This window comes from Xiphias gladius, chromosome 14, assembly GCF_016859285.1.
Source record: "Xiphias gladius isolate SHS-SW01 ecotype Sanya breed wild chromosome 14, ASM1685928v1, whole genome shotgun sequence".
In the NCBI taxonomy this organism is placed as follows: domain Eukaryota; kingdom Metazoa; phylum Chordata; class Actinopteri; order Istiophoriformes; family Xiphiidae; genus Xiphias; species Xiphias gladius.
Window position 1 is genome coordinate 22,444,203 of NC_053413.1, and position 25,448 is coordinate 22,469,650.

Genomic DNA, 25,448 nt, shown 5'->3' on the forward strand with positions numbered 1-25,448 from the left:
AACCCCTGAAGCATGTTATTAAAAAATTAATTTCCATATAATATAAAAATTCCACATCAGTAAACAAGTAAGTATGTTATATAACCATTATGAAACAAGCCATTATCTGCCCCCTTTCATGGTAGTCGCAAAGAAAAAATGTTGAAAAAATAGATTGTTTTTGTTTTAGATCACTTCAGAAACACAAGAAAAAAGAAAAAAAAAATAGCTTAGCCAAAAAACTAGAGGGAGACGTGACTCTTAGGTGGACTGGATGGTGACCTTACAGGAATATGAACACATGTGCTATAGTTGAAATCAAATAACACGCTGAACTAAATCCAATTTGCAAGTCCATAAAATAATATCCCACTGAGTGCATCTACAGTAGCCCATATCTGCCGTAACTGACATTAATTATAGTCTTGGTTCTCTTGATTATGGTTTTGAACTCAATTTGTTTCACTCCCAGAAGAAGCCTGTATTTGTCCATGCAAGGCAAAGCCTCCCATGCAGCTTGCATCATCCAATAACCACATAGGGCTGATACTAGTCACTCTCTGAAATCTTAGCAGCACTGATCCGCCAATATTGTATTAATTGAAAATATGTTATATTTTCCCACGCTTTCCACAAAAAGCAATCATATTTTAGGTCACAAGAAAACAAAAGAGAGTTTTTTGTTTTCAGTGGGCCATGTTTGTGAATTCCGAGCAATGATGGTGATGAATTGCCTTTTAAAATGGACAATTGGAAATGTGTATCAACAATTAGAAAGTTATATCAATACATGATCATAAGCATTAGTACCTATAGGGGTGATCTATTTTTTTTAATCATAATTATGCTCTCAGGTACCGCAAAGAATTTTGCATCTTTATGTATTTACCTATTTGTTTTTCTTTCAGTTGAAACTAGCATTTATGTATGTTTTTGTGTTATGCATATACTGTATTCATATCTGATTTGTTTTTACTGCTCTCATGCACAATATTTGAGTTAGCTTTTATTATAAATGGGAACCTTATGTATTGGGTAAACACCTTTGGTATGACCATGTACTGCACTAGACAAAACAGAAATATTGTACTGAGCCATATTATATTTTGTTATAAGTTAGAAAACAATGAATAAATCATCACAAAAGGGACAAACTGAGAGTGTTTTATGATCTACAGTATATTTCATTGGCATCTTTAAACAGTGATGACTTACCAGCTCGGCCATAGAATGAACTGGCACATAACCCTGAGGAGGAGCCGCTTGGTGAGACCGTGGCAAACCCTTTTTTTTTTCTTTCAGTTAAAAAAAGACTGATTTTTCTCACCGACTTTCTCCACGCCTAAACGTTTATTCTGAAACGTCTCGTACCGGAAGAACTTGCTGAGCGGAGCCACCGGTTTTCACTTCCTGGATGTACCTTGCTAACGCTGGTGCACGATGATAATACATACTTTACTGGGCTTATTTTCCACGTACCTGTTAGCGGACAGCTTTAACATCGAGGTGAGCGTATATTTCTTTTAGCCTGCGGCTCTGAATATCCCACCAATTTGTGTGTTTTACGTGGAATTTTAGCTGAAAAGTCTCTCCCATGTTAGCCTTCCGCGCTAGCCGGCTAACTGCTGTTTTGGTGATGAGCCTGGCAGCTTATTCGAGGCGAAACCACATGAAACCTGTAAACATATTTATCTTCTTTCATTTGTTTCTCAGGATAACGCCGGGCAGTTCTTCAGCAGTGGTCATACTAACAACTGGGCTGTTCTGGTGAGTATTAAACCTTGCTAGTGGAAATGCTAATTGATTTTTTATTTATTTTTTTTTACATTTAAAAATGGGAGAAGCAAGAACTTGCTTATGCCTGATTAACTGCCGCCCCCCCTCCTTTTGCGTCCTCTGTGTTTGATACTCAGGTGTGTACATCCAGATTCTGGTTCAACTACCGTCATGTGGCCAATACTCTGTCTGTGTACAGAAGTGTTAAGAGGCTGGGCATCCCTGACAGGTAACTGTGATACAACTGCTTTTCTTTATGTGTCCCATGCGCTGAAACTGTCGTAAACGAGAGGATTTCCTGTTTTTCCTGCGTCATTGTCATTGTAAACTAATTTCTGCGTATCTGAACTTTTGAAATGAAGACATTTCAAGGCCGAAATTTTTTTCAATATTTTTGTTTTTTTTGTTTTAAAGAGAAAATGATTGATCAAAAAAAAAGGCAGATTAAACATTGAAAAGTTCTGTGAGCACACTCACGCACATTGTGAGGTGCAGAACAGTTAAAGTACAAGAAACACATGTCCATCAAAATAAATTATATACTTCCTAAATCTCTCGTCTAGTTTTATGTTTTATCTCCCATCTAGTACCTTGCCTTAAACATGTTTGACGTTGGGAGTAAAGGACAAATGGATTATATATGACAAAGTTACCCAGCTGTACTTTGAACCAGGGATGCTATGGTTATAGTAGGGATGTTATACTGCTGTACCATCATGATGATTCTGTGAGGTGTTTTTTTTTTTTTTTTTTTGTTTAAAATGTCCTCAGCTAAGGGCAAAATGTATCTGTAAATGACATTTCTCCTGCCGTGGAGTGAGTAAAATTGTGGTGGGTCAACATGCCTTTAGGAGCTTTTACAGCGGTGTACTTTAGTGTCTCATAATGAACTTAATCATGTTTTGGATGCCTTTTCGCCCCTGGCAAGAATAATTATAAAAATGGCAACATTCACAAGCTTCTCATGAGAAATACGAGGGTCTTTATAGCTTCCAAAGCCTGTATTGGTCAAACAGATTGAATGTTCTAACATAATAACTTCGGATCTCCTTTGTCATGTTCTCTTTTTCCAGCCACATTGTTCTGATGCTGGCTGATGATATGGCTTGTAACCACAGAAACCCGAAACCTGCCACAGTTTTTAGCCACAAGAACATGGAGCTGAATGTGTATGGTGACGATGTGGAGGTTGACTACCGAGGATATGAGGTTGGTTCTCATTACACTCAGGCATTAAACATACAACTGCACTCTGTAAAATTGTTAGCAAATCAGTTAGTCTCATTATAATCTTAATTATAAGTTTAATAAAAAACCCTTCTACTTTTCAGAGCCTTTTCCTCTGGCTTAAGGAAGCTTCACACTAGTTTCTCACTTTCTGTACCTTTAAGGCTGAAAAAGGCAGTTTGCTTGATTATAAAAAAATATATATATAATCTTCTGGTACAGTAATTAAATATGTGCATTTGTATGCATGGCTGAATTTGATGTGAAACAAGTTTGTAAAGGAGTGTGGACTAGTGTTAGTTAAAATCTTAAGTGTATGACTTACATATTTTTCCAACTGCACAGCACTGGTAGAGGGAGGTATCCAAGATAGATTTTCACCTTCTTTATAAAACTTTGTAATATATACTTTGTATTATATACGGGTGTACTAGGGAATTGGACGGGGTATGGGCAACACTGTTTGTTCAGTGTTTGCTTGGTCTGTTGACCAGGAAATGACTTGATATCATATGAATCCTTAAATAGAGGAGCACCCAAATGTTTTGTTTGTTATGGACCAAGGCAGAGCAACACTGGCTTTTCCACTCTTTATCACAGTTTGTTTTTGATTATTTGCTCTGCTTTGTGCTGGTTTTTCTAAAAACGAATTAACACTGCACTTCCAATCTGTTTGATGTCAAATGGTAATTACTTGCAAGAAAAGCAGATAAAGAAGAAGAGGAGAAAAAGAAGGAAATGATACAATGAGTAATTGATTTTCACAGTTTAATTAAAAGATAAGTAGAGCACTACAAAAAAATATTTGTCTGTTACCCTCATACTGACCCTACTGATGCAGATGAAAAGTTTCATTGTATTCTCTTTCTAATAGTCCCAATTTTCTCACTAGTTTGTTAAACCTTGGTTTATGTGTATTGAATTAGAAAATGCAAATTTTGTATGAACTTTTCCCATCCATACTAGGCTATGAAAATCATTGAAATTTTGTATCCTGCCTGTGTTACAGGTAACAGTGGAGAACTTCCTGCGAGTTTTGACTGGAAGGCTTCCACCCAGCACTCCACGCTCCAAACGCCTCCTCTCTGATGACCGAAGCAACATCCTCATATACTTGACAGGTAATTAAAGGACAAATCCACCATTCGATGCTCCTCCTTCACGCCTATAATTAATGAGTGTGTAATGTCCAGTGCTAGGAGCTATTTTGTGATTAAAGCATTGTAATTAATTTTCTGTGTGTACACACGTTTCGTTCAGTGTCCACACCTCTACTTTAGTTAAAGATCCCTTTCAACAACCCACAGAGAAGGGAAGCAAATATACTCCCAATGGCTTTCTGATATATGTGTAGGTGAACAGAGCGAGATTCTAGCAAGGTTTCCACCAGGACATTATTTAGCTGGAGGTGGCAAATCATTCAGATCTTGATGTATCTTGTCGTGTCATCATTGCAGTTTTGTAGATGATGACCTCAACAAAAGCCACACTCAAGGCAAATATACGGCAGTTGTTCAGTGAATTAGCGCCTCTGCTCTTTTCTCCTCAAGGTTAATGGTTCATTTAAATTACAGTTACCTACCTTTTATGATGATAGCCAAGGTGGTCTTTGTTTCAGGTGAGGTATCCCACCTCCTCTATAAAACCCTGCAAGAAACCCTCAATAGTAGGAAAAATTGGTTTCCTAGTTGAGAAAAAGTTATATGGCACAGATAAGATAGAACTATATTGCATTTGGGGTACCAAGCTGTTGGAGTATTTTGCTTCTTTTAGCTGCTTTCGAAATATTGTATCTTAACATGAATTCAGGTCGTCTTTGTTTGGTCAGTCCTGTATGGAAATGAGGAAATCAAGCTGCATTGTGTAATGTGTTTTTGTCAGTACCTACATACTTTACAAAAGACAGCAATGAAGAAACTGTAAATTGATTACCCGAAACACAGTGACAGTTATTCACCATTTATTTTGCAGTCAATATCATATTTTTGCATTATTAATGAGAGGTGAATTAATTATTAATAATATGTGTTTGTTTAACAGGCCATGGAGGGAATGGTTTTCTGAAGTTCCAGGACTCTGAGGAGATTAGTAATGTGGAACTGGCTGATGCTTTTGAGCAGATGTGGCAGAAAAGAAGGTAAATAAACTGGAAAGCAACATAAATGATAAAAGGAAAAGGACTTCACAAAATAACATCAAATATTATTTTTCTCCTATTGCACGTCTATTTAACTTGATCTTTCTTTCCCCAGAGGACCAATTAGCTCTTAGCTACTATTAGCTGCTCTTCGTTCATGCACTGCTCAGTGTACAAATGCATGGTATTTGTTAATTCTCTCATTCAGGACAATTGGCTGCAACAGTGCTTTGATGCTAAAATGTGGAGTTTTTAATGAGAAACTTAAAACAAGCTCTCTCTCTCTCTCTGTATATATATATATCTATATCTATCTATGTATAGATAGATATAGATAGATATATATTTCTTTATTACATCCAGTAACTGAAATTCTCATTTTACTGCAGTGAGGTAGAAGTTTGCGCAGGGTATAGTCACTAAACAGTGACATAAATCTTAGATGTGTTTACAAGTGCAACAGAGCCCACTTCAGTATTACTGTTGTGTGGTCAGAGGTGCAACAAATATTAAACTTTCAAAAAGAACATGACAGTGAAAACAAGTTATTCTCTTTAAAGTCAGTGTCTTAAGGGTCTAATGTTCTGGCTTGTGAATCCGTGTATACTGTGTATTCTGTATGTAGGACTGTTTAAGAGCAATTTAACAGCGATTGAAAAGTAGTGTTTCACTGTCATCATTGGTGGAAAGGGGGTTTGCATGTCTAAAAACTCAGCATCTCTGAGGAGTATGGTTGGATGTGATCAGAAGTGTGTTCTGTTGCACATGTAACCACATCCAACAGTGATGCCACAGGGGAACTGACTCACTGGCCCTGTATGGCCTTGACAGTGCATTATTGCTGTAGATAGCAAAAAGTGTTACGCATGAATAACACGGCTGGAAACGAGTGGTGTGAGTTAACCAAACCAGTTAACCTACAGGCTGTAAAACAAACGGTGACCTGAAAGTACCTGAAATGTCACACAGAGCTGAGGGGAACCATAGAGTCTGGTGATAAATCTCTTCGGGTTCATCACTACAAGTGAGCCCTTTCAAATTGCACAGTCATTTGATCCATCGTTAATATAAACATTTTGATTATAACAGCTTTTATATAAATACTGTTTTTAACAGAATACCATCAGTGTTAGTACTGTTGAAACAGTGTTGAATTTGACTAGTTTCCATAGACGCCTGACCTAATAAACTAACATAACACATCATATACCCCTATAACAGTAATGAAATTATTATCATACATATGTTAACACAACAGCTTATGAAGGAGAACCTGTCTTTTTGTAAAGGGAATCATGTTGCTTTTCAAGGTGCTGTTTCATTTGGGAATTTCAAGACAGCAGATGAGCTAAAGCAGCTCCCTGCTACCAGTACCTCTATTGTCCTCCAAACCTATCAATAGAGAGTGTCTGGGTTGCAGTCAGGCCCCGGGCTGCTAGATAAAAGCTTAGTGATGCCAGCTTTGATGCTGATTCGATAACTGCAGGCTTGAGCTGCCAAATTACAGCCACCATAGATTCTTTGCCACCTTCCTTCGTTGTCCCCAAACCACCTTGATTCAGTCAACTGGATAAAAAAGTCTTATCATGTTTGCCTAAGCAGGCAAAAGAAGTTTGTAGTGAAATTTCTCTTGAAAACAGGAAGAAAGGGGGAGGGAGGGAGGGAGGGAGAGAGAGAGAAACTGTGTGTGTGGGTGTGTTAGAGGGACTGAATGGAACTGTTGGTTTTTCTTGGTCGCCATGGCAACTGCAGTATGAAAGATGGTGAGAAGGTTTGTGCGATACCAGAATTTATTGGAACAAATGGACGAATGTTATGCCAGCTGTGTGTTCTCTCATCAGGTTTGTCATCAGAGAATGCACATGATCCGGTCTGTGTGTGTGTCTCCAGGTACAATGAGCTGCTCTTCATCATTGACACTTGTCAGGGGGCCTCCATGTATGAGAAATTCTACTCTCCGAACCTCATGGCTTTGGCCAGTAGTCAAGTTGGAGAAGACTCCCTGTCGGTGAGTTACCTGCCTTCAGGTGGAAGAAATAAATAAAATATCATCAATCAGTTTGTCAGGCTTTCTATTAAGCAGTGTGGTTTGATAGCACGCTGCAGCTGTAGACTAAGCTTCAGTGCTATGTTCATACATACTCATCCCATAAGACAAACTTCTCCAAACATGAAGTGTCCAATTTCTGCAAGCTGGTCTGTTTTGTTAACCTACTCTTTATTGGATTTGAGGTAGCTTACACTTGAGCACCCCAGTCAAGTTAACCCAAGATAGCGTTACGTTCTGTAATTACATTGGTGAATCCTCATTGGGGCTGTAGTTAACTGCAACAAACTATATTATGTCAGAAAATAGTGATTAGCATATAAAATAACAATTTCCCAGAGTCTAAGGTTACATCTCCAGATGGCTTGTTTTGTCCAACCAAAAGTCTAAAACCCAAAGATAATCAGTTTATTATCATATATGACTAAGAAAAGCATCAAATTCTCTTATTTGAGAAGTGGGAGCCAGATAAATTTTGCCATTTTTGCTTAAAAAAATTAGTAAAATGATTGTTTGATCACTTAAATAGTTGCAAATGAATCTTCTGTAGATCGACTAATCGTTGTGACCCAGTCCTCATCCTGAGAGCCTTTTATTTTTTTTTTTTTTCCATATCATACTCATAATACTAGAACTAGACCTACACTGCAATACAAGACAGTGCTGCTCCTTTATTTCCATGTTTTCCATGAATCATGAACTGGTGAGGACGGGCAGCAAACTATACAATGTACAATATCACGTATAGCCATTAAGTGCACATACAGGATTCGTGTATTTTAAAATGACTCAGCTGGAAAGATTTAAAAAAAAAAAAAAAAAAAAAATCATTTCAAAAAGTGTTCTCAACCAGGTCATAGACCTAAGGTTATTTTAATTAGCTAGTAAGCTAGCTTTGGCTGTAGCCGATTAAAATCTGGCAGCAGCAGTTGTAGTTTTTTCAGCCGGTAAATTGTGGGTCACTGGCTAGAAATGAGAAAACTTTTGTTCACCTCTGTCTAAAATCGAGGACTCATCGTTTCAAAAGTTACTTAGAATTCGGAATGGTCAGTCTGCTGCTGTTGCTGGGCAACAATGGAATGCTTTGCAGGCGTAGCAACAGTAACTAGGGAAGGGAAATGATTAATGTACATGTCATGTGCAAAATTTCAATTTACTGCTCACTATTGAGTAAACTACTGACTGACACTATTTTTTATATACAGTTTATTGGTTACAAAGTGGAAGAAGTTTCATGTTTGCTTCAGCTGTGTTATTTCAAGGACAAATTATGGCATCTTCTTTCATTTGCTGACCATAACACTCCAAAATGTCAATTGACTGTACAGCTATTACTGCAAAAGCTGTTATAGTGGCTATAATTTGTTTTTTTTTGTTTTTTAATAACCATCTATCAGATGATAATATGAAGACAATGTGACAATTTGAAAGGGGTTGCTTGTAATGATGAACCAGACCTGCAGAGAATTATCACCTGAATCTGCAGCTCTCCTCAACTTTACAGAGCCTTCTATAGAGTGAGTTTCAGCTCATTGTGTAGCTGTCTGCCCCACAACTTTACTGTTTTGGTTCACTCTCAGTGTTTTCATGGCGTTGTTTTTGGCGACACAATGAACTGTTTTGAGTTAAAAGGCTCTACAAACCCACCTTCCACTACCTGCTCAGCACCAAACAGCAGACAGTGTTAGAGACTGGCTAGTTAACATAGTGGGGCGTTTAGCAGGGAGAAAGCCACACACTGTGGCTTTCCCTCAGGAGTTGGTAGAGACCAAAAAGAGACTGAATGTTGGACTTACAATTGCCAAGTGACCAGAAACATAACTCTAAATGAATACAAAAAACAAGCACTGTTCTTCACCCCATGTCCAGACAGCATTAAAAGATAAAACCACTCTGTAGTTTAAGGTGATGGCCGTCACTCATTATGCCAGCTTTCCAACAGTAGTTACTTCTTAAATTCCGTCTATGCGCTAAAAACAAGTGCGGTTACAATGTTTGGATGCTTTTGTTTGATTGGCAGCCTTAGGTTGGTCTCCATTTATTACTTTGTCTGACAGTCACAGTGCCAGAGCTGACTGATCAGACTTTGTAATTTATAATTGCTCATCAAAACAAAGTGACATATGTTTTTAGTTATGTATCCCGAGGGGAATGAAGTATTTATGGGTGATGGCCCATGACTGTTGCCTTGTTTCGATAATCCAAAGAAAATATTTTTAATGGAAGCATCCTTCTGAACCAGTGTCAAAAACAAGGAAGGAGGAGTTTTGAAGCAAAACTAAAAAATTCCACCAAAGCACCACTGTGCTGACAATATGCTGTTGGATATTTAATATTCTTATTCTTACATTTTTTTTTTTTTAACCCCTTTTCTTCATAGCACCAGCCAGATTTGGCCATAGGAGTCCATTTGATGGACCGTTACACCTTCTACCTACTGGAGTTCCTGGAAGACATTCATCCTGCAAGCAAAACCAACATGAATGACCTGGTGAGGATGTGTGTGCTAGTGTGCATGTGCACTCTTTAACCTAATGTCACAGACTACATGTGTACCATAAAGCAGCAACTAATGTTTTTTCTCATTATCAGTCAGTAAGTTGCTTATTAATCAATTCATTGTTCAGTATTAAACTGTCAGTAAATAGAAAACAAAAACAAAAATCTGTCTGTTGACCAACAGTCCAAAACCAAAAGGTAATCAAGTTATATTAATGATATAAACAAAGAAAAAAAAAAAAAAGTTTTTCATTTTTGCTCAATAAATGACCGGTTAGAATTAGATCCTCATAGTGTAGTATGCGCTAATATTTATCGACTGAAAATTAAACAGTTTAACAGTTTTGATTATCAAATAACTAAGTCATGTATTAAGAAAGAAATTCCAAACTTTCACAGGTGCTGATTTTCTGTTTTGTATCACTGTAAATTATATTATTATCGCTGGGTTTTCAGCTGGTGTTCAGACAACAAAGGAAATTTGAATATATCAGTTTGGGTTCACTATTTTTTTTGACATTTTACGGATTAAACAATTATCCAATTAATCAAAAAAAAAGTAATCATTATAAAATAATCATTAGTTGCAGCCCTAGAGTACAACAATTATTCATGCAGGATAACTTTTGTGGCCTCTGTGGCAGAGAGACTTTTTTCCTGTGAAAACATTTGGGGTCTGGTACCTACAGCAGTGAGACAGTATCTGTCCTGCACTGTCCTCCTCGCCTATCTGTTATTATAAGGTTTCTGGTCCTAAAGGAGCCAGATGAAAGTCACTCACGACTCTGCACTTAAAACAGAATGTCTGATACTGTGTTAAGGTTATTTGCCTGTGACACATGTTGGTAGAGATGGTGAGTGCATGCTGCTCCTGGCCGTGCCTCAATCTCTGCAGCACCTCCCTTTTCATCTGTTACACTCCTGCAGAGATCCACTGGCCCCAGGGATCACTCGTCATCCCCACCACCTACCCTGCCTTACCTCACCAGGAGCGCCAATCAAAACACCTCAAATCTTTACTCAGGGACTCAGTCCAACCTCAATCAATGTGCTCTGACTAAAGCTTATTATTTTTTCTGATTTTCCTGTTTCCGAAGATGCACTCTTCGTTCTTGTGGTATATGGTAGAATTAAGGATCAGTGCTGTGGATTTCTGACAAGTCCACCAAGTTTTTCATTTTTAGTCCAGACTGCAAAGACCTGCCCTTTGATGAAAACGAAATTGCCTCGACCTTCCATACAAAATCCTTTTAGCAGTCGTGTGTTTTTCAGGTCTGTTTGGCTGATAGAGATAACGTTCACCTCGGTTGAATGATTTTATTTCTCTCTCCAAATGAAGAGCCCAGTCGGACAACACACTGATGAATTACACATGTAAGAGGATTAACCCACAAGTGCTAACACAGCAGGCACCAAAAATTTGTAATTGATGATGACATGCACAAATGTCAGGCGCCATGCCTCTTGTCTTCTTCTCACACTTCCACATATTATAACACCTCCCACTGCAGCTCCAGCTATGGTTTTATGCAGCTGGCTACAGGTTACAGCTCACCCTCAGTAGTATGAAAAGGAGACAAAAACTGCTTACTACTGTCTGAGTATTAAAATCCTACAATAGTGACCTCCACCGTGTAGTTAATGTTTTTAATTAAACTTCCTCACAGCACCATGGGTAGATACTTACAGTTTGAAAATTTGTATATAATTACATATAATTACAAATATAGTACAAACATAATTTTTTTGTTTTTGTTTGGTTTGGTTTTTTGCATAGATGGCTCTATTGAGAATGGAGCCCCTAACCTTTGCTGTGTTTGCACTGTTTATTGCAATGAGCTGCATATTCCTAATACACCATTTGTGGTTTCTCTGCTTTTGCAGTTCAGAGTGTGTCCCAAGAGTCAATGTGTGTCCACTCCGGGCCACCGTACTGACCTGTTCCTTAGGGACCCAGGAAGTGTACTCATCACGGATTTCTTTGGGAGCGTCCGCAAAGTGGAGATCACCATGGAAACCATCAACTTGACCGATCCCATCAAACAATTGGAGGAGAAGTAAGCTGAATTAATTTACTTGTTGTCATTAGTGGAATGTTTTCACTCAACTTTAACTTTATTATATGCCAGTAATTGTAATATGAATAGTAGCCTTGGATGAGAAGCGAGATTTGTCAAATACCAATGTGATCTGGACATATTGTTTTGTCAAAGTTGGAAAGATCAAATAGTAGTTAGAACACCAAACCATCTATATTATACAGGATGAAACATTTCATAGGAGAATACCCTTCAATAAACCAAAAAGTGTGTCCTCAAACTACTTAAAACTTGACTTGAAATTAAAGTTAGAGCGATGTTGTCAGGGACGCCCATCTGCAACAATCTCCCACTCTTAACAAGATTTGAAAAATAACTTTCTAACCTTAAATCTCTGTTAAAAACCTTCATTTTGAAATGTGTTTTCACTGGATTTTTAATATTTTTAAAAATGCCCAAATACAGTATATTCTGTATCTGAGAGGAAGTAAAAAGAAGACCTGTGGCAAATTTAGACTCTAAAGAGAAGTGATTTTTTGAGATGGATTAGGGACAGCCTGGATGTAAAAGCCTTAATTGAGGTCATTCTCATTTTGTTTTAATTGAAGTGCTGCAGGCCACATTTGAATTATGTTTGGTTCCCAACCAACTCTAGGCTTAGAGTTCTGCTTAGAACATCTCTCATTAGTGATATTGATTTCTCAACTAATGATGTGTTGAGTGGCCTGTTTCTGGGAGAGTAAACCACACTGTGCATATCACTATGACTGCCTAGTGGACATTATTGTTTGACATAATAATACAGCTCACTCAGATAGTGTTTACTGATATTTATACTGTTATGTATCAGTGAGCAAAGCTTCATTTTTACAGCATTGTGGGGATGATAATTGTATGAAAGCTATAATTCAGTCATTGTTCTAAAGTGCCCCTGAGTAAGCAGCAGTTTTTGATTGATTGATTGATTATCTCTGGCGCTACCTTGTGATGACTACGACTGCATACATCCAAATCCAATTTACTGCATTTTCTCTTTGCATCTTTGGTGTGATTAATGCCCTCGGCCACTAGGTGGCTGTAGGCTCAAACTCTTTAACATCATCTGCTCAACATCCTCTGTGCCTGGTGACATATTGTTAGCCCTCTCAGACAGATTGACTAATCCCATAATAAGGAAAATCACCAGGAATTTTTGGGAAACACACAGCCAATGCAATAAAATGCAAACAGTCCTTCATAAAATGACTTACTAAATTGTGGGCAAGGAACAGATTAAAGTGCTCTACAAACAGATGGGGTAGAAATTAAAACTTTATTCATGATTACACTCCCTCCACTTCTATTAATTTCATTAAGCTTGTCTTTAATTGAACCAGTGGGAGGTATTAAAGTCAAAGAATCTAATGTGGTTGGCTGCTAATTAGTAATTAGAGGCAATTGCCATACTGATTTTAGTCATTGGCTATTTTGGCCTGAGGCTAGTTAGTCATTGTGCACAACTTCCCCTATTACTTTATTATTGATTAGGGCCAACACATTAGGCTTGCTGATCCCCCATGCAACACAGAAACACAGCAGCAGTGTTATTGAACTGGCCCAAATCAGTCCTAGAGAGAAGACGTTTTATCTCCAATTCTGATGTAAGAAACCAGCAATCCCCTGATTCATTTGATGTTTAATGGAGCTAAGTTTAGTGACGCACCAAAGCAGTAGTAGCATCTCTCTACTTTTAAGAAGGAAAAAAAAGACACTGTTTGTAAAGTTCATAAGTATTAGGGCAACTAATGACACTTTTCATCTTTTTGTAATTCACAATAGGGAATCTTTTGCCCCATTCAGATGAGAATAATATTCCAGGGAGCGGGGGGGATAATGAAGTATTTTCTTGTGCCTCTCATAGGCCTGTACAGCACTTTATTCATGGGCATATTGCAAGACTTGGTACAAAAGTATATTTTGCAGGAAAAACATGACCTTCATCACCACTGGGTTTATAAAATAATGTAATTTAATGTTTTAATCAATAATAGCATTATTAAATCATTTACTGGTAATTTGATTAATCGCATAGACAGTAGCAAAACACTCAAATGGCTCTTTATGAATGTAAGACCTGGTGTTTTCAAGATAATAGTGTTGCTCGGGGACAATACAAGACATAATACCAGCACTTAGGCTATACGGTGACAGATTAACTATCACAGAATCTGCTGGAAAATGAAATTAAAATAAACTGAATGATCTTGTCAACAAGGTAGTGTCTTCTTTGCTTTTTAGTTGTCACACAGAAATGAAACTGTGTGCTGAGCTGATGAAATTCAGCAGATGAAAATCCAGCTTTATGCACAAAAATGCAGAGATACATTTTTAAAATGCAAATTTTGTCTCTGGATTTAAATTATCCGAAAGACCACCAAGTGTGCCAAAAACAGAAGGTAATAGGGGGTGTAATTGTTACTGGGAGTATGGGGTGCAACATCACAGGAGTGCTCAGGATGGGATTAAAATCACTTACCAGTAGCGATGAAATGATTAGTCAATGAATCGATTGGTAGAAAATTAACTGGCAACAGTTTTGTTGAATAATTAATCCATTCGGTCATTTTTTTTTTTTTTTTTTTTAAAGGAAAAATTTCAAACATTTGCTGATTCCAGCTTCTTGAATGTGAGGATTTGCAGCAGTCATATTTGATAGTAAACTGAATATGTTTGGGTTTCAGACTATTTGCCGGAAAAAACAATCAATTTGAATATGTCACCTTAGCCTCAGAGGAATTATAATGGGCACTTTTCACTATTTTTTGACATTGTATAGAAGAAAACAATTGAGAAAATAAGAAACAAGATTAGTCAATAATAAAAATAGTTATTGTTGCAGCCTTATTTTTTCTTGCATATGTAATACTGTAATCACCCCACCTTCCCTCGAGATACAAATCCTGTCTGAGTTTTTGTCTACAAAATCAAGACTGAGCTTGGCTAAACCCCTTGCCAACACATCTGGATCATCTCAAAAAACAATCACAAAGACATGACACAAACAGGATCTTTACGCAATTCATAAGACCTGAAAATGGGATGTAGTGAGCTTTGTGTGTTCCCACAGAGAAAAGATCACAGATGTCCTCTGAAACATGCTGTTATTAAATATAGTGCTGCTTTAATCCACTTTAGTCAGCTCAATTTGCCACTTAGACATGGAGAAGGATATTTAGAGAAAATGGGTACATGTGTGTGCAAGTGTGTATGCCTGTCTCTTATGATTTCTCTGGCTTGCTCTCCTGTCTTGCTACCATTCCTCTGTTATTCTCTCTTCTCCTCTCACCCATTTCTAAACAGCCGGTTTTCCTCAGAACAGGCTCTTCCATTAAGTGGATTGCACTTGAATGAGAGGATGTTTTAATGGACCCCCTCAATCCTCTTCATTATACATAGGCTTAACAGTTTAATGACATTGTGCATATACGTACTTCCAGCAGTAGATGGTTGTTGACCAAAACACGTCTTCCTGCGGGTCACACGACTCCCAGGATAATTACAAGTATCAAATTAAAGCTGAGTTCATATCCCATTGAGTTATAAAGTAAACGTAATCTAATTTGTGACCTGCAGCGCAGGGTAGAGTCTACAAAAACTACTTTGGCCATTAGTAGAGCAGATTTTAAAAGGAAATTTGTTTGACCTAAAGATGGCAGCTGGAGACAGCAGTGATACCAGAGCTAGAGGTGGGGAGGGGCATTCACATCCATTAGAATCAGCTAAGTGGATTGAAAAATCCTCTTCAAAAATCTCTTTATGGAAAATAAAGTGGAAAGTGGTTTGAATTGAATTAGAGCTCATTTTTTGTGCTAAGTGAAAGCGCGAAGGGAGGGGGGACGGGGCGGGGGCAGTGGTGAGACGCCGGTGACCTCAGTGACATGTTTCCAGTGGCAGGAAAAGCTGGGAGCACCTAGAGGGCTCACTAGGAGGTCAGCACCCTGCCTGCCAGCTCGGCTTGTTTTCTTCAGTCTGTGTTCCTGTCTGTCAGAGCAACTTCTGCCCTACCGCTCAGACATATTAAGAAGAAAGAAGGGAAGAGAGCAATGGTGTTGAATAGAAAGGGATAAATACAGGAAAACAAACAAGGAAGATCAAAAGCTAGAGAGAAAAAATGTGAGAAGGGTCCTGCTGCAGCCTCATAGATCCTAGAAACCACCCCCCCCCCTTTTTTTTTTTTTTTAGCAGTCATTTGTTAGCAGCGAAGGAGAAAAATGTTGAGCAAAAGTAAAGAAAGAGACAAAAAGAAAAAGGAGAACAGGTTGCTTCACTCAGCAAGTGGTTGGAGGAGAGCCACGGTGGATCACTGGGGAATATGGCCCACTTTTTCAGCAGCGGTCTGGCCTGAACTTTCTTTGATTATCCAAAAACAGCCTTCACTCGACTGTGACCTTTTAGCTGAGACTCTTCTTCCTGACTCTGTATAAGACTGTGATGTTGGAATCAAACAGACTTTCAAAGAAGATATACATGGAAGCATACAAGCATTTCAAAACTGCCTATGGCAATTGTGGCAAGTTGTTGGATCCAAACAGTTGTAATGGGTTTGAGGAGTGTTTGAACTGTTAGGTGTAATGTCAATTTTTTTTTTTTTTTTTTGGGTCACATGTATTTTTTTTAGAGGCCCTGAGTTCACAAAACTGGTTCAATTGTATGCTTCAGTTTCCCATAAAATAAAGCCAGTACAACAGAACACCCGACATAGTAAACCTACAAGAACACATAGTTAACATATTTGAGAGCGTACGAGCTGACAAACAAAAAATCTAAAGAAAAACACACAAATCTGTCCCCTAACAGCTGTCTGATAAGGAGTAATTTTTTTTTGTCTGATAACGAGTTATCAGACAGCAGATTTAATACAGATTTACCATTCGAATTGGAAAGGACTTAATCCAGAAAAGCAATGATGTGGTCCAGATTTTCCTAAAATCCTTAGTTTTTTCCTTCAGAGTAAACCCAATTTTTTTTAAGGTAGAGGACAAGCGATAAGGCATTCAGTTAATGCTGTACTGAAGGTAGTTCTGGTATATTTCAGTGTTGTAGATCTGTTTTCATTTGAATTATTTTCTTAACTACATGAATAAATAAATGAAAACATAAAAGGCGACAGTAATAGTAGTGAATATTTACAGCAGCAGGACCGTATATGAAGGATTGACTCAAAATAATCAATAGTTCTTATGTTCCTAGTAATGAAGGAACATGTCACCCAGCAACTACAACAGTGTAGCTCATTGATGTGTTTCAATGTTGTTGTTTTTTTTTTGTTTTTTTTTTTTTTGGACACTGGTTGAGGTCTTTTAAACACTGGAAGCAGGAAAGCTCTGTGACTCCATATCTGAAAGGTCAAAGTTTTAATACATCTTGTCTCACATTAACGAATGTCTATCCATCACCTGCCATGTGGTGACCTTGAAAAAGCTTAACCTCAGCTTGCTTCAATAATGCAAGTCGCTGTTGCTAAGAGCATTAGTATTAGTATTTTAAATGTAAATGGCTTTATTCGTAGCCAGCAATGCAGATGTGGTTTAGGGTCAGCTTTACTAAGGGACTGATAGACCCATCTTTTACTGTGAAAACTGAGCAGAGTTTTGTCCTTACATTAGGTCATTCATCTTTGCATACTGGCCTTGGTCACAGGGATACACATAACAAAGTTGTCTAATGGACTGTTTTTGTAGCTTTTTCTGAAATGATGCCTCTGCAATTCAGAAAGCACATACTCATAAAAACTATTCATTGTAAAATCTTTAACCACTCTCTCCTTAAGATATGCCACTTTAGTTACTTCATTCTAGTAGCAGATGTAGAAAAACCACATCTCCCAAATACAAATACGTGGTTCGCTCCACAACCCAATGATTTTTGTTTCCTTTTGTTGTTTTCTTTAAGGTTTTTGTTTGATGTTTATCAAAATCTGTTACAAATTTCAAGCCTACTACCTGTCAGCAAACTAAAATAATCTAGTACTTACTGTAAGAGATAAAACCTGAGGCTGCATGTCATAACCATGTTTTGTGTATCTACTCAGTGTTGATAATGTAGACTGACTCCGGTAATTTGGTCTGCCTGAGGCAGAGCTCCAAGTTTGAAACATGCTACAATCCAGATTAGCCGAAGCCTTTTTGGGATCTTCTTTCCTTTAAGCGCCTGTATCTGTGCACGTATTGAGCATATTAAATTCTCTCACTTTCCTACGTTAACATTACTCTGCTTTTTTCTTTGTGCTATTACCTACCGCTTGGGGAGAATTTTCTAGTTTTTTTTGGATTCAGGTGATTTAGTGCCACACAGTAAAAGCCAAAGTTAGCAAGCTTCACGTTAGGATTTTCATTTGTAATTCCTTTGTGCATAAACTTGCAAAGAGCAACCAAGAGAAGCACAATGAAAGCACTGGTGGGTGTGAATGAGATGCCGTGGAGAGCTGACGATTGTTGTGTGGCATAAACAAAAACATTAGCTGTATCAGAGGTTGTTTACCCGTACAAAAAATTTAACACCAAACCAGTAGGAGTTTTGAGGTTGACTGTAAAAAGCGTCTTCCAACTTTGAGTGATACTGCATTGATGTTCACTCTGATTTTCAGAAAGAACTAACCAAAGTGCTGAGTGCACCATGGGTATTACAGGGGGCCTGGGAGTTCGGAGTTCTCCTATCATCTCTAAAATCTTTAAAATAAAAAGGTGGTGAGTGGGTTGCTCAAAAGATGGATTTTAGGTGGTGTATTACTTAAAATTCTGTTTTGTATGTTTTCTTTTTCATTTGTCTTGTTCTTAAGATTTGTGTAGTGATATACAGAGGATCCATCCATTATCAAAATGATTTTGACTAGTATGGTTCCTCAGGATGTTTTTTTTTTTTGTTTTTTTTTTTTTCATTTCATTAAGAGAAAAACTTTGGTTCATTTGCATCAATTTGTATTGCCTATCATTAACTTGGCTCTGAAATGATCTGTCAAACACACACAACTCTACTACACACACTGCCAACAGACACACTGGAGTCTGTTCCTCTTCCTGACAACTTTTCTACATCACCGATTAATGGTGTCCCACATGACAAAAGCTTAATGTTTCCAAAGTGCAATTTACTTACTTCAGACAAATGCTAAAAGGCTGCTGTTCTGGTTGTGTCTCGTCTTTCAGTCCTGTGAATGGAGAGCTGCAAAAAGAGACGTACTCGTATGCGGACCAGCTGCCAGTATCTGAGATCATCCATCAGGTAAGAGATCCACAAAAACACCAGAGTCAGTTGAGGATACTCAAATCCACATGAACAGGCACATGTTGATATAATCCAGACAGTTTTGACATCAATTTTATTCACCATAGAACATTGAGTTTTTATGTGTGCATCTTTTTGGTCATGCATATGCAGCCATTTATTTGGGCTCCAGTGTTTTTTATTACTTGAAGTCCGTCCATGCGCAACCTTAATTTGGAGAAAGAACAGAAAGTTATGTACAACATCCACCAACCGATGTCTTTGTGCCGTTTCCATGGTGACGGCTCTAAGTGTGAAATGCAAGTGCCTCGTGGTCTCAGTGTGGAGGGGCCACCATGAAATCCAGCAGAACGGATAGGCAGGACTGTGGTGAGGAATTGTGCATTCACCTCATTTTCAAATGGATTGTGGCTTTCAGTTGGCCGACCCTCACAAATGAAAACCTGTTCCTCCTCATTCCACCTTTACTACATGTGCTCTGCATTCAGAATAACCGGTCTTGGGTCCTGTATCAACTGTTGTAGGATTTTCTATTATGACCCTATTGAAGATACTATTTATATACTTCCGCATCACCTTCTGCCTCAGAAAAGTAACAGTTACATTAATCTTTATAATGGATTGCGTTAACTTGTACAAGTGTCCAACCCTTGCCTATCATGAATTATATATTTACCAAACCAAAATATATAATATGATATAATATCAACCAAATAGCAGAAAAGTTGGCATTTCCCAGATGAAAGCAACTTCCTTTTTTGTTGTTACTTGTAGTGATCAACCCACAGCAAATTAATTCCCAACTCTACAGTTTCCCACATTTCTATGGGGTGTTTTAATGCCTTTTAGCCCAGTGTTTTTGGTTGTCCGGTCTGCAACTGTCCTGTTTTGGTTCAGTCTCAGCGCTCTCATCAGTGTTGTTTCCTGAAACAGTAGGCAGCTGTTTTCAGCAATAAGTTCTAAAATGGCAGACAAAGTAAGCACCTAGCTTATGAACACATCAGCTAAAAAGCAAGATATCTATTCTCAGGCGTTGTTGGAGAACAAAAGTGGTGGCAACATATGACTCCAAGTGAATGATAAAGTTGTTCCGTGTCTGTTCACCAAATCAACTTTGTAAGGATGATGATACATCAACAGTAGTTAATGCTGATCCAGGTTGAACCATTTTGTTATTTTAGAAATTCAAATGGTTTAATGCTCATACCAAATAAATATTCAATGTTATACTGTTGCCAATTTAAAAAAAATAAAATAAAAAGGCTACCGAGCTGATACTACCCCAGTTCAAAGTTAGCTGTGTTCTAACAGGGATTTTTTTGGTCCATATATACAGCTAAATGGGATTGACTGTTTCATTTTCATAACAGTTGTCTTTAACATTCAAGCATTACATCCCCAATGCAGTGTAAATTGGTCTTAGCCATAGCTGAGCTGTCTACACCTCATACACCAACCTCCTAGGGATTATGATTTCAAATTAAAACAAAGGCAGACCATTTAATATGATATTTTTGCTGAGGAAAATGTGAGAGTTGGGCAGTTGTGTCATTTCATATGCTCAAACAGATGCCAAGTAATTTCATGAGCTGTACTAATGCCAAGTGTCAAATCTAGCTTTGTGATATTAAAGCCAAAGCAGGGGATCATAGCAGCTTAGTGGGGTTTCCAGAACAATAGACACCACTTCCCTGAAAAGAGATACAGTTATACCTAGGCTGTTTCTGATCAGTAAGCAGAGAAAGAGGCATCAAATTAAACTGCAAAAAATGAGTCAGTCAATTGTTTAGGTCAGATCTGTTTGAAGTGCTCCTGGTTCATATTTCAGTGGCTACAGTAGAGTTGGAGTTGCTGTCATTTGATCTTAAAATGATGGTTGTCTCCTTTATGTAGTTGGATATTAAACTACTGGCGTTGATATCAAAGGTCAGATCCAGCTGAACCGAGCAAGTGGTAAAAAAATAAAATAAAAAACAAAAAACAAAAAAATTCCAGCTAATGGGAACATCGCTGGGTGTTGTTTGGCCCAGAGAAATGAAGCTGACTACAGGTCCGAGCGCTGTCAGACACTTATTGAGCATTGTGATGAGAAACAGGAGGGGTCTCCACACCCGGCGGCACTCTGGGAAATTAGCTGGGGACTGCCTCAAACGCCTAGCAAAACACGGGCCAGTGTCAGATCTGCTGCCCGTTGCTCACATAAGAGTGTCCCATAAACTTTGTACGTAATTTTCAATATGTAAATACAATCACACTATTGAATATCTTGGCTAAATCTTTTCCTCTTTTTTTTTCTCTGTCCATTCATCTTTATACATCTTTTTTCCGTCTTTCTTATATTTGTCTCTCTGTTTTAAAATGCACCCACACGTACAACACATAAACAGTCGTCAACCCAACGATCCCTGCCAGAGATTTCGATTATCAGCTAGCACTCCTGCTGGGTTGAAGATGGAAGTCCTGACAGACTGAGTCATCTTGCTACCCCTCGCCCTGGTCCATCTGTACTGCAGCAGAATGACCAATGTCCATCAATTCAGTTGACAGCTCTCCTGTTTTTGATTAGCTGTCATTTTGGACGCAGTGCTCTCTGAGATATCTTGGTTTTCATGCTGCTGTGTTAGGGACCTTTGTTTTCACTGATCAGATGCCGATTTCTGAAGAACTAGATGCGATTTGTATCTCATAATTTGATGTCTAAAATAGTCCCAAAGTGTCCCACCAACAAAAACAAATCTTCTCACTATGTTTTTATCTATAAGAGAAGCATTTTTCCATTTGCTAGTACACCAGGCAATGGCTTGTAAATAGAAAAATCATCAGAATGACTGACGCTGGATGGCGTCTGTATACAAACTTCCCCTCATTGTGCACATGGATGTGTGTATGTGAAGAGCTGATTAATGCCCTGTCACCGTTGGCTGTTGTCTCGCTAGTGGTGACAGGGTGAGTCCATTCTTCCGGCCACCTTCTTTTCCCAACCTCACACATCTCATCATGTTGCCAGTGCCTAATCACAATATGTTCAGTTATGGAAATAAGAAGGAGCTCTCTCTTTTTCTTAACTCTTATGTATTCCTTTTTTCCTCCCTTGCTGCTGTGAGTCCCGATCTCTGGCGTCAAATTGTTATTTGTTCTTTTGCCAGCTTGACGCCACACCATATGGCTCCAGAGACTCAAAAATGGAAACGGTGAAAATAAATGCTTTCCCTCCCTCCCCATCCCTCGCCAAATTCCCCTTCCCCTCACGCAGGCTACAACAATGACTCTTATGAAAAGTAGACGTTGAGATTATCTGGATCACAGGCCAAACCCACTCTGACAAGCTCCCTCTGTTTAATCCAATATCAATTAGAATTTGCTTTGCCCATTAATTACAAATAATATCCCCAAAAAAAGCAAAACATGCCTTATGAGAGAATAATGCACCCACTGCCTTGACTGTCCCAGCACTTTCTGAGGGCTTGAATGTCAAGGCAATACAGAGAAGTGTCCTGGCAGCGTACAATGGCCGCTGTTCTGTCATCCGGCTCTGCACAATATAAATTTGCTGCAGTTTTGACCTTGGAGTATTAGTATTTGGCAGGGCGTTTCAGACCTCCCTCAATGACCATTAGGATCCTGCATGGCCATGTTAATTAGCTCAAATCAATCAGATGGGTAGCTGTTAATTGATTTTTACTGGTGAATTGAATACGCAACACATGTGTAATGGAGGAAGACTGCCTGAGTGTAGTGTAGGTCCCTGTCTTTGGCGGTGAGATGTGAATGGTTCCGTCAGTGAAGGTCAGCAACACTCGCCTCTTTTCTGCTCATATCTCTCACTTGTTTACCTCTCTTTCTTATTTGTGTGCCCAATATTGTGTCTTCTGTCTCTTTCATATCTTTTTTCTTTGTCTGAAGAAGCTGCAATTCTTTTAATGGTGTATTTTTTTTTTCTTTAACAAATCAAAAACTCATACATGTTTGACAGCAGATAAGAGCAGAAATTTCCTGCTTGTTTAAATTGTTTTGTGGCCTTGATATCTATCTGAGGCTACTCAAACTTTATACTTAAAGCAGTAATTAAAGTGTGGTTATTAAATTGTGCGCTATGCGAATTAGTCATTTAATCAGTTAGTTGATGACAGAATTAATTTTAAACAATTATGATAACAAATTAATCTCTGAAGTCATTTATCAAGCAAAAATTTCAAGCATTTAAATACCTTTTGGTTTGTTGGTCTGACAAAACAAGCAATTCGAAAATGCCGCACTGGACTACAGAAACTTTCAACTGCCATATTTCACATCACACTTTTACACTATAGTCGGACTGACCGAAATATCAGCTGATAAAAGTTTATTGGAGAAATGTAACTCCTGGGAGACTAGCCTTGAGCTAAAGAGATCCAAATGAACAAAATCAGTATTTATGTATATGTTGGCTGATTGTTACAAGAAACATTAGTACAGAAATGCTTGATGGTGGGGAAAAAAAGGTGGAAGTCCAGATGTATTGTTTTGATGCACGCCTGATTTCTATTCTTTGTTTTATGGCATTTAGAAACAGTGTCACCATTACATAGTTTGTCCACCAGAGAGCAGTAACAAGTATTTTTCAACTCTAAAATATCCTACTTAGTGCATATATTGGTCACAGTTCTTAAAAAACTTAATTTAAGGGATCCTTATCAAAAGTGCTTGTTTACATACAAAAAATAAAATAAAAACTATTGGCCGATATATCATTATTGGATTTTGAAACTTTGAAGTAGGGCCTAGAAATTCCAGCATCAGTCCAGCTACATTTTACATCTTAAACAAATATTCAATATTTCCAAAAAAAAAACAACAAAAAACCCTTACATTTGATAGTGAAATTAATCATTAGATGAAGCACACGCCACAGTTACTGTTTATTTTTTTCTATTTTTTTAAGTTCATGAAATCAAAAGTAACTGTATTTGAAGACAGTTGAAGAGAGGCTTATTTTTAATGTCTGTTTGGTGCAGCGGTTGTATTTACTACTTTTCACTTAAAAAATCAACAAAACATGGGATCTGCCCTGGTGCGCCCAAACTTTTGCATACAACTGTATCACTCTTTTCTCAGGCTTTATGCTCCCTACTTCTCTTCTAATGTTTCTCTCCCTCACTTCCCTCTTGACATATGCTCCTCTCTCTGCCGGCTGTGCTGTCGTGGCTTCCTGTCACAGTCAGTCCATCTCCTTCTGCTCTTCCTTACCCAAGGGGTTTGCGTTTACATACACACACAGACAGTGTCTCTGTCACGCATACCTCTGCCTACCATTGTTGCAGAGGTCAACAGCCCCCAGACGCCTTATCTGAACATCCGCGCCTGGCCTCTGCCTCATCCTCCAGGTGTTTCACCCTCAGCTCCTCTCCTTGTCTTCCTGCCGGCCACTTTGTCAACATGGCTGTAGCTGAAAGTGTCCCAACTCAGATTTTGCTATGTAACACAGATCTGAGGCTTGTAGTGTAGCTGTAGTAGGAAAACAAACAAACTGATTAAGGCCACATTTGTGTGCGGTTTGAAATCAGTGGCCATGTGATGGCTTTATGAACTACCAGATCGGTGTTCATGTGATTACGTCAGCGTCTTCATAGGATAGATCACTGTTGTCATAGCACTGTGTCCATTTCACAGGCAAACATGGAGGACGACAACTCAAACATGCTGGGGATTTGGGGCAGGGCTTCTGTTTCAACAACAGCAAAAGCATATTATCATAATGACAATTTGATATCAGGGTTTGTTAAACAACGATACCGTATTAGACTGGTCTGTTGAGTTTGTTCTTTCTACTCTTGTGCTAATCTGATCAAAGTTACATTTTTGCAAATATCAAGACTAATTAAAGCTGCAAGCAACATTGATCGGGCCCTTGCACCGATGTGCACGTCAGGGTTTATCATTCGGGATGTTACATGTGCCCAACATATTTCGTACATCTAGGTGAAACGTACAACGAGGGCTGTAATTTGAGATTTTGTAGAGGGCGCTGTCGAACCATTTTGCCACACCCAATCTGGAGACCCATATCAGATATCAATTTCGTCCACTTTGGACAGGTGTGACAGGTTTCGTGTTTTTTTATTATCCTGAGCCTCTCATAACAGCTTCCTGTTTCATGGCAAAACATCGAAATTCGCTACGCCGCCAGGGCAACGCCGTTGGATGAAATTTTCTCAATGTAGCATCATCAAGGTCTTAAGGTCTTAGGTTTTCTGAACAACTGCAAGGAGGAGTACATCAGTACAGTACAGCAAAAAGATGTCATTTCCTGTTGCCAGAAGATGGCACTCTGACTGTAACTGAATACTGGCTTGTGGATGTCTTCAGGCCTGGACTCTTATAAAATATGTGAAGTTTAGGGCAGATTGGACAATGTGTATTTGAGTTACAACAACTTCCTATTTCATGGAGAAACGTCCAATTTTGCCATGTCACCATGGACATGCTGTTCAATGAAAACTTA

The 25,448-nt window shown here is 38.4% G+C and overlaps 1 protein-coding gene across 1 annotated transcript in view; it reads left to right on the plus strand.

The window, feature by feature from the left end:
• The first annotated feature begins 1,319 nt into the window (after nt 1-1,319).
• Nucleotides 1,320-25,448, plus strand: part of pigk (phosphatidylinositol glycan anchor biosynthesis, class K) — a 30,057-nt gene continuing 5,928 nt past the window's right edge. The window contains exons 1-10 of the mRNA XM_040144733.1: nt 1,320-1,485; nt 1,693-1,746; nt 1,893-1,984; nt 2,829-2,964; nt 3,992-4,103; nt 5,023-5,119; nt 7,010-7,127; nt 9,547-9,657; nt 11,550-11,722; nt 18,889-18,964. Of these exons, the coding sequence (XP_040000667.1) occupies nt 1,420-1,485; nt 1,693-1,746; nt 1,893-1,984; nt 2,829-2,964; nt 3,992-4,103; nt 5,023-5,119; nt 7,010-7,127; nt 9,547-9,657; nt 11,550-11,722; nt 18,889-18,964 (1,035 nt within the window). The 5' untranslated portion in view covers nt 1,320-1,419. The remainder of the gene's footprint in view (nt 1,486-1,692; nt 1,747-1,892; nt 1,985-2,828; nt 2,965-3,991; nt 4,104-5,022; nt 5,120-7,009; nt 7,128-9,546; nt 9,658-11,549; nt 11,723-18,888; nt 18,965-25,448) is intronic.